This window comes from Engystomops pustulosus, chromosome 6 (assembly GCF_040894005.1).
Source record: "Engystomops pustulosus chromosome 6, aEngPut4.maternal, whole genome shotgun sequence".
NCBI lineage: Eukaryota > Metazoa > Chordata > Amphibia > Anura > Leptodactylidae > Engystomops > Engystomops pustulosus.
Genome location: NC_092416.1, coordinates 130,569,183 through 130,583,821, shown reverse-complemented (window position 1 = coordinate 130,583,821; position 14,639 = coordinate 130,569,183). Strand labels below are relative to the sequence as shown.

The window sequence follows — 14,639 nt, the reverse complement described above, 5'->3', positions numbered from 1 at the left end:
TGCCCATCTCTGTTGGTGAAGAGAGGTTGTTTATACATAAGGAGTCTGCTGTATTAACCATGTAGAGCGAGCCTTCTTCAGAGAAACTGCAGTATTAGCAAATAAAGAAGTAGGCAATTGGATCATGGAAGGATCACATGGAGGGGGTTAGCTAACACCAAGCTCTTAGGTTGTGATAATTAGTAAAATAACAGGGGAATAATTCTTACCTTCCCTGTGGATTCCTCTTATGATGATGTATATCACTGGTCATGTCATACAGCTAATAATTATAGATAGTAAGAATTAAAAATAGCAGCACCTTCCAATGTGAAGGTGTTATCCGGTATCCTTTCCTAGTGGTTTTATTGATACCTCATACAGGTAGCTTATATGAGGAATCAATTAAATCTCTCACTTTGGTTCACAAGCCATTGGAGTGCTGCTGTTTTTCGCATTTCTACAATGTTGACTTCCTTGGGGAAGGATAGAGAATAACACCCTAACCCCTCACAGTGCTGTTTTTTTGCATTTCTATAATAATTATAGCTAGCTTTTATTGGTGCGATATGGAAAACATATTGTGTAACAAATTTATTATAAATTATATTTATATAATTCCCTATATAACACAGGGAATTACATAAGTGGAGCATCAGTATGGTAATGTTAGGGTTAATCCAGGCAGCGGTTTCTGTCTCCAAGTGACAAGGTTGTAAAAACTGAAATTGAATTTCTCAGCTTCCTCTTTTGTAGATGGCCTAGCACAATATAATGCTCTTTTCTGTGACAATTCTTATGCTATCAATGTGCAACTAGGACTTTCTTATACCTATTGTTCAACAGGGCACCTGTGGAGAGGTAAGTAATAGGGATTTCTTAGTGTACCGCAAATAAATATCTGTTGCAGGTGTATGAAGCAGAGTGTTTAGCATCTCAGGAAGTAAATAAGTAGCTGAGTGTCATATCCTGCCTTAACATCGCAGTCAAATCTGCCAGATATGCACCGCTATAATATGTGTTGAAGCTGAAAGGCACACATGGGATCCCCAGGCATTGTTGTGTGGTATGTATGATGTGGGAACATAGCAATTACTGATGACAATATGTCAAGGATGAATACAGAGTAATACTCTTAAAGTATAGCCGCTGTTTGGGATAATTTTTCAGTATTGTGTTGGGTGCAGTATTGTGAACATTTTTCTAATATACTTTGTAAATAAATTCTACTTAGTTTGTAAAGAATCAGGCTGTAGAGTTCACTCTTAGGAAAAATCTGTAGAGATCTGTATGTGGGTGACTACGGGCTTAGGCTCCATGCACACGACTGTATCGGGCTATGATCTGACCACAATTTATCGAGGCCCCCACAGAGGTCTATTATACCAGGTCACGGTGCGGTGACCACAACTGCGCTTAATATAATTACGCTATATAAATGAAGATTATAATTATGATATTAAAGTGTTCATTACACCATGACCAAGACAGGGCCTATTCCTGCCCTTTTTGTGGCTCAGCCTCCTGGCTCTGTGTGGAGATGAGATGAGAAGGTGTAACTACATCGGGGGCCCTGGCATTCGACCTGACACACTAATGAATGGAGGATGTGCACCATTATATACATATTATGCTGCCCATTGTACATGTGCATGAGAGTATAAATGTGTGTGTGTGTGTATATATGATAGATTGTAACTCATACATGTGAGCATACAAATATGTATATTTTTTTAAGAGTTGAGACGGCCACATTCAGAGGTATTTAAAGGGGCCCAGCTTCTCCTAGTTACGCCCCTGGATGGGAGGATTGAGGAGCACTAACCCCTCCCATCTCTATCCTGCCTGTGGGCTTTGGCCCAGGTTTATGGCCCTTTGGGGCACACATGTGCATATAGCCTTACCTGTTTGTATAAAAACCTGTGCAGTGAGATTCCACCCTTTCTGCTTTCTTTGTGGTATTCTGTTGGAATCAAAGAGTTTATTAATCTCTGCTCAGTCTGTATTTTCTTATCAAGCTGAAGGTGAAAGTAAGAGACAAGGAGAGAGTCAATGTTAGAAATTAAACACAGTAGAATTCTATAGCAAATTAGACAGCAGAAAGGGTTAAAACCTTTTTCTCATAGTTGTGAAAAGGTGCACAGAGGACGTTATGAAGAAACCTATAGTGTATTTGGCCTTATATCTACCTTATCAACAGAGAAATAAAACTTTTACTAAGGCCTCATGCAACTAGCCAGGGCTATGAATGGCCAGGGGGAAACCCCGCCAACATGTCAGTGTCACACAACCAAACCCGAACGCAAAACTTGGGTCCACTCATCTCTAGTTGTGGCAGTTTAAGCACAACTTCAGTAGAACTTGCATACCTCTCAAGTTTTGGGCTACAGAAAGAAGGAAAACTCCTCCCTTTTTTGAGAAACCCCCTCCAGACATAGTATGATATCGACCCTAATGGCCCCCACATTGTATAATGCCCTCTTACTGTGGACCCCCCTTTCGACCCATATATAACCCCTAATGCAACTCAGTAACATATAGTACTCCTCTTTAATGTTATCCTCCCATTACTTTTGTGGCATCCTGCTCTCCATCTCGCTCATAATGTGACCTGCTGTCCTCCATCTCTCCTGATATTGTGGCCTCCTGTGCTCACACTGGTTTCATGCTGCCAAATTAGATTGGATTGATCAATGGCAGAAGGTCTGTAAAAGTTGCGTGTTCCCTGTGGTCCTTTCTCTGAGTAACATGATTGCAACACAATTGAGTTTCTCAGTGGATTTTATTGACCATACAAGACCATGGCCCAAACATATAGGGGCACATTTACTTACCCAGTCCCTGTGCGATCCCCGATCCGGACTGTCCGACGAGGATGAACTCTGCCGCGATTCATGAAGATCGTGTGCCCAATATCCTGCATGTGTCACTCCCTGCTCAGGTCCGCAGGAGTTCACCTTCTTCTTCCCGGTGCATGTAAGTGCTTGGCTTACGATACAATTTTTAAGTTAAATCCCACGGTTTGTCTGAATCCGTCGGAATGTCCGACGGACGCCCCCTGATTTGTGCCCTTAGTAAATGAGCCCCATAGTGTCTGAGACAATTTTTGTCCACATTGCAATGGAAAAATATGTCTTTGGAGCTCGCACATTTATTTATTGAGTGTGCGCCAAAATTGTGTCACAGTGGCATTTTATCTGACACTTTTTAAAACTCTGCACCTAAAGGGGTGTGTGTGCTTCTAGTTTGCAGCACATTTATTACTGAGAAATTCTGTCACAACTGAATGAAGCAAAGTGCACCAAGAAAAAATAGGTGCAACTGTTTGCACATCCTAAAAATTGACCGAATTAACTAAGATCGTGCAACTCTATTACATAATGTCATGCAACTTGCACAAAGAAAATGCAAACTAATTGCACATTGCACCATTTTTTATAGATCTGGGCCCATGTGTTCCACCATGTGCATTGACATCAGTATGATGTCATCTTCAGGTTTTTAAGAACATATAACCTTCAGTGGATAAGCCAGTAAAGTAAGGGATGGATACTTATCTTTCATCAGTAAGGAAAAAGATCCTGGATACTGATGAGTAACATGTATCCATCCATAATTTCAGATCCGATAACGTTCAGCAGATGAGCCACTGGATAGTTTTCCTTTATCTATAAGGAAATGGATATCAAGATTTTCCAGCATCTGCATTTCATCATATATCTCAATAGTTGTCAGAGATTTTGTTTTCCATACATAGAGTTCCAAATTCCTTGCACAGACTTGAATATATAATCCTCTAGCTTCCTACAATCTCTAGCAGAGGAGAAAGCATATTGGAAAATTATATAACTTTTCATTAACCCCTAGGCGCACCAGGACGTTATAGTACGTCCCTGCGGCTAGATGCTAAGCGCACGGGGACGTGCTATAACGTCCTGCTTCTGGCACCGGCTCACGAACTGAGCCGGCACCAGAAGCAGCGGCTGTCAGGTATCTATCACAGCTTACACTGTGCGCTAACATCCGCGATCGGAGCTGACTCTGATCGTAGGTGTTAACCACTTACAGGCCGCGGTCAAGCATGACCGCGGCATGTAAGTGGGTTCCCGGTATGGATGGGATCCCCCGTGCCGCTTACCAAGGGATCTGATCCACTTCTAGGCACCCCTGAGAACTGCCTAGTGCCCCGGGACTGCCCGATCTTCTGAGACTCCTTCCGGGTCTGACTGTAAACTGCGCATGCGTCTGCATGCTCAGACAGTTTACACTGCTCTACAATAAAATAGTATTGTAGAGCAGTGTATTGAACTTGATTCAACTGGTTCAAATTCAAGTATGTGTAAGTAAAAAAAGTGAAAAACACAAAAGTTTATAAATTTGAATTAATAAAAAATAAATACATAAAAATATAAGCCCCTAAAATGTCACTTTCCCATAAAAACACTTAATAAAGTATAAAAACCACAACCCCCCCCCCCACACACACATATTTGGTATTGCCACGTCCGTAACAATCTGTATAATAAAACAGAATCTCTAGCAGGGTAAACGCCGGATAAAAAAACGCAAAAACATTCCAAAAAAAGATAATTTTTTTAAAAAAAGAAATAAGAAATTGTTTCGCACTCTAAAATAAGCCCACTAAAAAGAACAACTCTTCTTGAAAAAAATAAGCCCCTAAAAAGATTTGTCAGCCGAAAAATAAAAAAAGTTATGCATATGAAAAGATGGTGATGCTAAAATAAACAAGATTTTCTCCAAATTAGTTTTTATTCAGTACAATTGAATAAAATACACAAACCCTCCACATATTTGGTATCATTGCGTCCATATTAATCTGCATAATAAAACAGAATCATTATTAGATCCGCAAAGTGAACCCCGTAAAAAAAAAAAAAAAAAAGCTCAAAAAAAGGATAATTTTTAATTAATACCCTATAAAAAATGCTCTAAAAAGTGATTTAAAAAATGTTATGCACTATGAAATAAGACCACTAAAAAGAACAATCCTTCTCGCAAAAAATAAGCCCTTAAACAGCTTTGTGAGTTGAAAAATAAAAAAGTTATGCATATGAAAGACGGTGATGCTAAAATTAACAACATTTTTGCCAAATTACTTTTTATTCAGTAAAAATGGGAAAAATAAAAAATCTATATAAATGAGATATTTTTGTAATCGTGGCGACCCATAGGATAAAAATAATTTCCTTTTTTAATGGTATGGTTAACAGCCCAAAAAAAAAAAAACACATAAAATGTTTCCTAAAAATTGATGATTTTCATTTCCTCCACCAACAAAGAGTTAATAAAATCTCACCAATTAGCTATAGATGCCCCAAAATTACGTACCAGAAAAGTGCATCTCATGTGGCAAAAGAAATAAGCCCCCATAGGACCACATTAAAAAAAGAAAAAAATTATAGCCTGTACAATGTGACATAGCAAATATGATCTGCATGGCGCCTCCTTCTCTTCTATGCCCGGCCGTGCGCCCATACAGCAGGTTACTACCACATACAGGGTATCGGTGTACTCGGGAGAAATTGGGTATCAAACTTTGTGGAGCCTTTTTTCATTTAATCCATTGTAAATGTTTCCACCTAAAATGAGTGTATTGTGAAAAAATATTACAATTTGCAGACTGCACCTCCATTTTGTTTTAACCCATATAAAACACCTAAAGGGTTAACAAACTTCTTAAAAGTGGGTTTTTCATACGTTGAGGTGTGTAGTTTCCATAATGGGGTAATTTACGAGTCTCACTATTATTTAGGCCTCTCAGTGTCAATTAGAAGTTGAGCAGGTCCCTCTAAATACAAAAAATGTGATAAATGGCACTCAAATTCTGAGCCTCATAACATTCTAGCAAAATATGTGGAATCTTAAAAAACCCTCCAACATAAAGCAGACATTTGGGAAAAGTAAGTTATGAATTTATTTGGATGCTATGACTATCTGCATCAAAAGTAGAGAATTTAGAACGTTGAAAAAAATTTAGTTTTTTTTCAGAACTAAACACAAAAGATTTCATCCAAATGTTTAAACTAATTTGAAGTATAATTTGTCATGAGAAAACAATCTCAAAATCCCCTGGATATCTCATAGCGTTCCAAAGCTATAACCACTTATAGTGACACAGGGCAGATTTGAAAAATGGGGCCGCGTCCTAAAGGCCAAAATAGGCCGAGTCCCGTAGGGGTTAAACAAACAATAATATTTATTTACTGCCAGTGGACAACCCCTTTAACCAATAAGTCGCTGCTGTGCCTTACATAGTCCAGTGTAATGTGGCAGAAGAGGAGTGGAACTAATTTGGCTAAATGATAAGAATGCAGAGATTTCCATACTCACATGAACGCTGAATCTGTTTTGGGAATGTTCTTTAAAAGACTAGACTCTTGCAGTCATTGCGGTTGCCGTCTATCCACAAAGGTTTAAACAAGTAAAACTAAAAGGAACCTTGAGGTTAAGTACTTTATTAATATTTATTATCTCAATTGTTAAAGAAGGGCTTATATGAATTGATACTTTTTTAATTCCTTCAATATTGTCTATACAACCAAGAGCTGTGGTTATCTATGCGCTGCTCAATGTGCTGCTGGCGAGAGCGTTTATTTCTGATAGAAGGAAGACTTCCTGGTGGTTTACTATAATGGAAGCCACAGAGATTGTATGTCTGTCTGAGCCAAGTAACTGAACAAAAACACAACCCTTGTTGCATTAAATGAGTATTTTATTTCACCAACAGTGAAAAGTTATTACTTCTAAAGTTTTAATGGGTTATCATAATACCATTAGATATTAAAATGCTAATACAAGGATATTTAACCCAATGAACATCCTTGAAGGGAGTTTATCTGCAAATACCTAATAATCCTCATCTCCAGTATTTTATGTATCATATTTCAACATTACTAAATTATATTGTGCTTTTCATTATGATTATGCTGTAATTTATAAGGGGCCAATTAAACTAAATAAAGGTTATCATGGGCCTTGAGCTCATCGAAGATTGTGGGTCAACACCAAGCTAAAATGATTTTATGCTTAAAGGAGATTGACCATCAAAATCAAGCATGATAAACAAGGTTTATCCCATGGCATCCTTCCTTTTAAAATCAATGTTTAGAATTATGCTAATGCGCCTAAGGGGATACCCCAGCCCCCCTGTGATCTGGCTTTACAGGCTGCTACACTGTCTCACTCTCCCTCTGCTCCCTCAGCACTATTGCATTGAGCAGGAAGTGCAGTGAGCAGGAAGCAGAAAGGATGAGACAGTATAACAGTGTGTAATGCCACATCACAGAGGGGTTAGGTTAGCTCCTCAGACTCATTAGCATAATTTAAAAATTGATTTTAGAAGGAAGGAGGCCATGGATAACAAATATAAGGAGATCACCCCAGTCACATTGCCTGGATCGAGGGGTAAGTGTCCCTGGTTTTTCATGTTTGATTTTGATGGTGGATTTACTTTAGGAAAGTATGGTGATTAATGTAGTCTTCCACAGCCCAAAACATACATGGATCTGAAACACATAAAGGTTCATTAAATAATATTATTCTCGCTTTCCGCTGAGTCCAGTACTGCTCGCATCTAGTAACATGCTGGAAATTATGTGCAAAGAAATTATCTTGTTTCCACCAATAGTGGGCATGAGCAATGTAAGTGCTTAAGGCAGCATTAACACTAAATATAGCACTGGTCTTGCCTAAAATGAGAATAGCCACTAAGCCTTTCTTAACTCTTCCAGAGACTGTAGCCATCATGCTTGTGTACCACTAAAGGTGACATCACATCTACCAAAAATGTAAAAAAAAAACATTTAAGAAAATTATAAAAAGTAACTCCCAAAACTGCAATCTTCCAAAGAATAAACTTTAATTAACTGCTATAAATGTCCACTTTCCCTATAAGCTACCACAGGTAAAATAAAGCATTTTAAAGTTTCCAGGTAAATAAATGAATATATAAATGTCAAATAGCCTGTTCATATCAGGGTCTCCCTGATGCCTGGATTTTATTTATTATTATTTTTTTGCTTAATTAGTTTTTATTAGATGAATATACACTCACCGGCCACTTTATTAGGTACACCTGTCCAACTGCTCATTAACACTTAATTTCTAATCAGCCAACCACATGGCCTCCACAGTCACCAGATCTCAATCCATTAGAGCATCTTTGGGATGTGGTGGAACGGGAGATTCGCATCATGGATGTGCAGCCGACAAATCTGCGGAAACTGTGTGATGCCATCATGTCAATATGGACCAAAATCTCTGAGGAGCTTCCAGCACCTATCTATGCCATGAAGAATTGAGGCAGTTCTGAAGGCAAAAGGGGGTCCAACCCGTTACTAGCATGGTGTACCTAATAAAGTGTATATATATATATGTATATATAAAACGGAAAAAGTTCAAGTCCGCTTAGTACAGCTTAAAAAAGGTGTCCAACACCGAAACGTCGCTACCCGTTTCAATAAAAATTACTCACGTTTGATTTGAACCTTGGAGTGCTGCCTGCCTTTTCCATTCGTTATATATATATATATATATAATATATTTATATAATATATTTATATAATATGCAAATAAAGCAAAGTGACATACGGTATTCATAAAACATAAGGACATGGGTATAGAATAGAGTCACATAAGAAAATAAAAGATTGGGCTAACACGTAAACTGGATATGGCAATGTGAATAAATGGACTCTGTGCCCATGAAAGCGAGAACAAATAATAAGTGAAATACAAGGATAGGATCCTGAGCCTAAATGATGGCATATACATTATAGTACAGTGAGGAGTAGCATACAGGGAAGAAGAAGGAAAAGAAGGAGGGACGGTTCAAGAAAGGCCCTTGACTACAGCTGCCCCAAGATCCTACACAGTTATCAACAGGGAGCCGGGTAATAAGTTGAGAATGGGTCTCAAGGAGGAGGCTTTAGGTCTTCTTTTAATGGAAATTTAGATTTAGATGAATAATTATATTCTTTTATGGCAATGTACTGCTATGTTCATATCATGTTTTTGAATGTAGAGGGAAATGTTGTGGTTGTATCAGTATATATGTATTTCTTACAGCTAAGTTACTTTTTTCTGTTTACCTGCAGATGCAGCATAGGAACATCTAGCAATGGATTCATCAAATGTGTCAGTTTTGTCCTCCAGTTTGGCATATCCTTCAGGCTTATCTAATCCTCTACCAGGCATCAGTGAACACCAGTCTACTCTGGTAAATAAAGGAAAATCTTCACAAACTGTGGTTCTAAATGGCATTAGTCTCCCTGTTGTTCAAATTGCCCAGCAGGAAGGTCAACAGACACCCCTTCAACTGGCACCAGGAGGTACAAGCTTTGCTATTGAAAATACAAACCTGTCAGTTATATTTACCCCTCAGCCTCAAAATATCCTTCAAAAATCTCAAACACAGACCCTTACACTGAATATTGTGAACACTTTACCAGTTCTGGGTCCAAATACTACTGCCAGCCTTATTGGTCCCAGCCCTGGAAAATCAAAGAGTATTGGAAAGCACATATGTGCCCATTGTGGTCGGGATTGCTTGAAACCAAGTGTCCTAGAGAAACACATTCGCTCACATACTGGAGAGAGACCCTTTCCTTGCAACATATGTGGCATCTCATTTAAAACCCAAAGCAACCTTTATAAGCACAGACGCACACAAACTCATGTCAACAATGCAAAGCAATGCTTTGATTCAGATTGTGGTAATTGTACTGAAGATAAACTCCATGTACATTCAGATCAAAGCACGTGTCTAGAAATCAGCAGTGGAACAAAGCATGTTTGTATGGATAAAAATAACTCTGCCCAGAACAAACATTTCAGTGGTATCCAGGAAACTGATAGATTGCCAGAAAACAAAGAAGACATATCTGTACTATCCTTGATGAAGGTCCATGACAAGGCAAGTACAGATTCTTATTATTTGTCTCAGACAATAGTGTCCACAGGCATGCCAAACATACAAAAAACAGTGATGGATCCAAAGTCTACAGCTTCAAGTAGACATGGTCAACTACAACGGCAACATGAAACATGTGTTGATAAGCAGTGGGACTCTTCACACTCTGAAAGGAAACTAAAAAAATGTGAAAGTACAGATTCGGGGTACTTATCCCATTCAGACAGTGCAGATCTTCAAATGTTTGCTGGGAGCCCTCTTCATAGCCTTAGTGAGTGCAGTATTGAGTCCGGGAACATTCTTGGTATTAGCTCTGTTGAGGGTGAGGATAAGACCATATATGCCCAAAAGAAGAACTTGGAGGAACGGATCTCCATGCTGATCTCTCAGAATAAAGCTGTTGTGGATAATACACACTTGGACAATGTTCGCCCTCGGAAAACTGCTTTATCAAAGCAAGGGAGTATTGACCTGCCAATGCCATATACTTTCAAAGGCTCCTTCCACTTTGACATTAAGTCTCTAGATGCCAACAGAAAGAACGTATCCATTTTGCCTGCCAAATCTAATTTTACTCAATCAGAAAAGAACAAGCCACTTTTTTTTCACTCAGTGCCAACTCAGATCTCTACAACTATAGAAAACATAATATTGCCTCGAAGTAACTCATTGCCATTTGTGGAAGGTGGTAGATTAAAAGATAGATTGACTGTACACAACATAAAAGGCTCAGGAAAACAGAGTGTAAATGCCAATTATAATAACATATTACTTTCCAATTCTGCCACCGCTTGCACAGTGGACTTTTCTAGTAGTCATCCTCGAGGACTTGTTCGACAGGCTGCGGTAGATGAGATGCAAATTGGCAATGGCTCAGACTCTACCACTACAGAGGACATTAAGGAAAGGAAAAAAATAACAGGAGATCGACTTTCCTCAAAAATTTCAAGTAAAAAAGGTGGCCAGAGGAAATCAAACATGTTCTCTCATGAAAAGTGGCAAATGTATGGTGATGAAACATTCAAGAAATTTTATCAGAAAATTAAAAAGAATGAACAGCTTAAGAAAATAAAACAAGACTATTCAGAGTCAAAAGGAACATTAAGTAGTGAAAATTGTGAACTGAGAAAGTCATCTGAAAATACTGCTTCTATGCCTGTGGTTACACTCCCACACTCAAGCATGTATGTGACTGGTACATACACAGTGACAAATGATGCTCTGTCTATTAATGATTGCCAGATAACACTAAGTGGTGAGAGTAGTGCACAAGGGAATAATCCAGATTCTAAGTTGAAATGTGACCTAAAGATGTCCAAAGTTGATATGAATAATTCACATAATGTTGCAGCAAATGTTCAAACTCATACTGATGATTCAAATAACCCAAGTATTTTAGTAACTGAAAATCCGAAAAAAGGACCAAGTATTTCAGGTATGCATGAATTCATAGAATTTGGTTATGTTGACAATTTCCAAAACCATGAAGGATCTCCATCAGATAGAAAAAAACTTAAAGTGGCAAGGTTGAAAGGGGAATTATTTCACAGTGTTTCCTTTGATATCCCAGATGATGCTGCTGAGTATCAGAATAAGAATGTGAACTGCATAACAGATGGTAAAAAAACTTGTCATTCATTTTCTACCAATCTCAATAAAGATGTTTTACTTTCCCATGAAGGAGATTCCGGAGACATACCAGCACAGTTAGCAAATAGTTTTATCCCAACACCTCAGACATTGTCAACACCAAAAAAATCTTTATTTTCTCCAAGGTACTTAATAAAATTTAATTTCACCGGAACTTCTGTAAAGGATTCTGTTTTAGAGTCAAACCAGCCTACAGTTTTGAGAGACACTGGTTTGATCAATGTTACAGAAGATAACTCAAAATGTATTTTTGTTCCAACCAAACTATACCAACCAGCCTTTCTTAATAACCAACTGAAACGGACCCAAAAACATGACTCAGTAATTGCCCCCTTTGGGAAAATAAGTTTAAATGAAGAATGTGTTCCTGAGAGCAGCAACTCTACTTTAATTTCCCAACTTCCAGAACAGAACAGAGATAGTGACATTCAGGGAACTCAAAAATTCAGCTTAGACAACACATGTCTAGATAGACAACATGCATGTGAGGACCCAATTGTAGTAAAAGACCTAATATCAGAGAAAATGGAGTTGAATTCTTCTATGGTACTTGTAAGCAGCGAAATCATTGCAACTAATAAATTTAACAAACCTTCTCAAGATACTTTACTGGTAGATATACTTTTGCCTGGACAAACTAGTTGGAAATCACTTGACAAAAGTGGATTCAAAAGCCAAGAAAGCTCATTTATCGCTGCACAATGCACCAATTCACCCCCATGTATCAGTAGTGTCAAGGTAACACAGGTCACCTTTTCAACAATGAACACAGAACCTAAGTCTACGTGGTGCTGGTTGGACAGATGTCTACCCCTTCCTGCAGAACAAAAGGAAAAGTCATTTTCAGTTTATGCTTCCTTGTCAAGCAATGCCTTTAAAGAAAGGTGTGATCCTCACCAAGGAAGAATTGAGAAAGATGTAGACTGGAACACCATCGATGGGCAACCAATTATATCATCAGCACAAAAAAAGGTATTTCAATTTAACAAGTCATTTATATATTTATTTTTTACTTTAGGTGTACGGCATGTAATATATTGTAATGTACTATTGTTAACTTTAAAAGATCTCATAAGTAGTGTTCTAGCTTCTACTTGGGTATTCAAGCTTTTTAAAGTCAATGTCACTTGTTAGGATTGGCTCACTCATTAGGGACTTCATGCAGACACATTCAGAACACATTGGATGTGAATTAACTTGGCTCAGCCCAAAGCTGCTTCAAGGTTCGAGCTATTAGAGGCAGCAACCACAGATCTGTCTGCTTCTGGGTCCTAGTCTACAGCTCCTGAGTGGTGTGTGGTCTTTTGCCCAGACAGATGATTTTTAGCACAACCTGCTGCCATTTCCTGCTGCCATACATATCTGAGAGAGATTTATGCTGTTTTTGGGTTTGTTTCTCCACTTTATTGATGAATTGAAGAGGTTTTTTTTGTATGGATAGTTTTCTTATAATATTATGGTGTTTTACAGAACTGCAAATACCCGCATAGGCTAAAAAGTTATCCCATGCAAAGATACCAATACTGCCAATTCTGTTAAATAGCCAGCCCCTTCCTGTGTCCACTGCCGGATCTTCTATGCCTCTATGCTTAAAAGAAAGCTTTGTTCCATGCCTTTTGTGATTATCCTGCTTTCCCATTGTGACCTCGATTCCGTTCCTGACTCCCTTGCTGCCTGTCTCGACCTCCTCCCTGTCCCTGACCACGAGTTTGCCTTACAGTTCTGTACTCTCTGACCTAGTGGTACCACGCCCCAACAAGTCCAACCTGCTTTGTGGCTGGCTCTGGTGAAAACCGGGTATCACTTACACTCCAGTCCCAGGTGTCGGCTTATGCCATCGTCCGCAGTGGTCCTGTGGGTTCACTACGCCTGGTGCCTGACACCTAATTTCCTCAAAATGGGCTAGTCTATTTCCTAGCAATAGATCATTTAGTGTCAAATCATCAGATTTTTGCTAGAAACTGGAAGAGAAATTAGATTTTCAACAAGCCAAGCTATTTTAATATCATTTGGTGTAAAAGTTAGTTTCTTCAGTTTCTTCAGATTCCCTCCAAACCCCAATTAAATGATGGATTGTTCTAGATTTGTAAAATGGAATTGATAATTCAACGTATCACCTAAATAAAATTTCTTTCACTGAACAACTGTGTGTAAATAGAACCTCGTCTATTTTTAACATTGTCGCGAACTCCATATCAGTCCACAATATATTGCAAAAATGAGCCCCATTGATGGAAATCAGGCAGAGAGTTGATGGATGAAGCATGTCTAAAAGTCAGAATATTCTTAGTTGCCCATGGCAACCAATTACAGCTCAGCTTTCATTTTAGCAGTGCACTAGAACTAGTGTGAATTCTCCTGGCAGAAAGTAGGGGCAGATAGCAACTTACAGCAACTCAATGTTTGCACAACAGTATATCTTTTTAACAGTAGTGTGAGAGGGATTGCACCATTTGTCATTGATATACAACATGACACCTCTTCTTTTCCTGTTTCTGAGGCCTCCTTGTCTCTTTCTGCTCTAATTACCGGATAGTCTGGGATGTTAACCCAAGAGTCAATAACCCCATTGTGCACCCATGTCTGTGAATGTAAGCAGGCTGCAATTCATGTTATCCTTGTCATCTACAAAATGGCATAATTTCATCCATTTTATTGTGCATGGCTCTGACATTTCCCATAACAAATGAAGGGGCACGTGGTTTGTGCACTTTCATTTTATATCATTTTGTCATGATCCCTTTTATGTTTAGTATCACCCTTCACAAACTCCTTGTTAGTGCAGTAGGGGAATGTGTGGATCGGCAGTGGTGTTGATTATCCACTGATGGGGTGGTGGTACTGTGGATGGTGCTGGTAGGACAGATGTTGTGCTTTGAGTTGTGGGTACTTAGGATGCACTAAGCGGTGTGGGTGCCTGTGTAGGATCCTGAGTAGTTCCATGGAGCCTCGTCAGGTTCATCGGAGCCATCTGGTGCAGAAGCACTGGGAGCTGCTTACTGTGTTTCCCCAAAATAATAATATGTCTTATATTAATTTTTGCTCCTAAAGACACACTAGGTGTTATTTTCAAGGGATG

The 14,639-nt window shown here is 38.7% G+C and overlaps 1 protein-coding gene across 5 annotated transcripts in view; it reads left to right on the top strand.

Annotated features, from left to right (window-relative positions):
• The window catches only part of ZNF831 (zinc finger protein 831), a 65,437-nt gene that overhangs the window by 22,182 nt on the left and 28,616 nt on the right, over positions 1–14,639 (top strand). For 4 of the 5 annotated variants that reach the window (XM_072111012.1, XM_072111013.1, XM_072111015.1 and 1 more), the window contains exon 2: positions 9,096–12,532. In XM_072111012.1, the coding sequence (XP_071967113.1) occupies positions 9,119–12,532 (3,414 nt within the window). In that variant the 5' untranslated portion in view covers positions 9,096–9,118. Of the gene's footprint in view, positions 1–973; positions 1,046–9,095; positions 12,533–14,639 lie in introns of those variants that run through there. The other variant, XM_072111014.1, reaches the window with a different exon arrangement.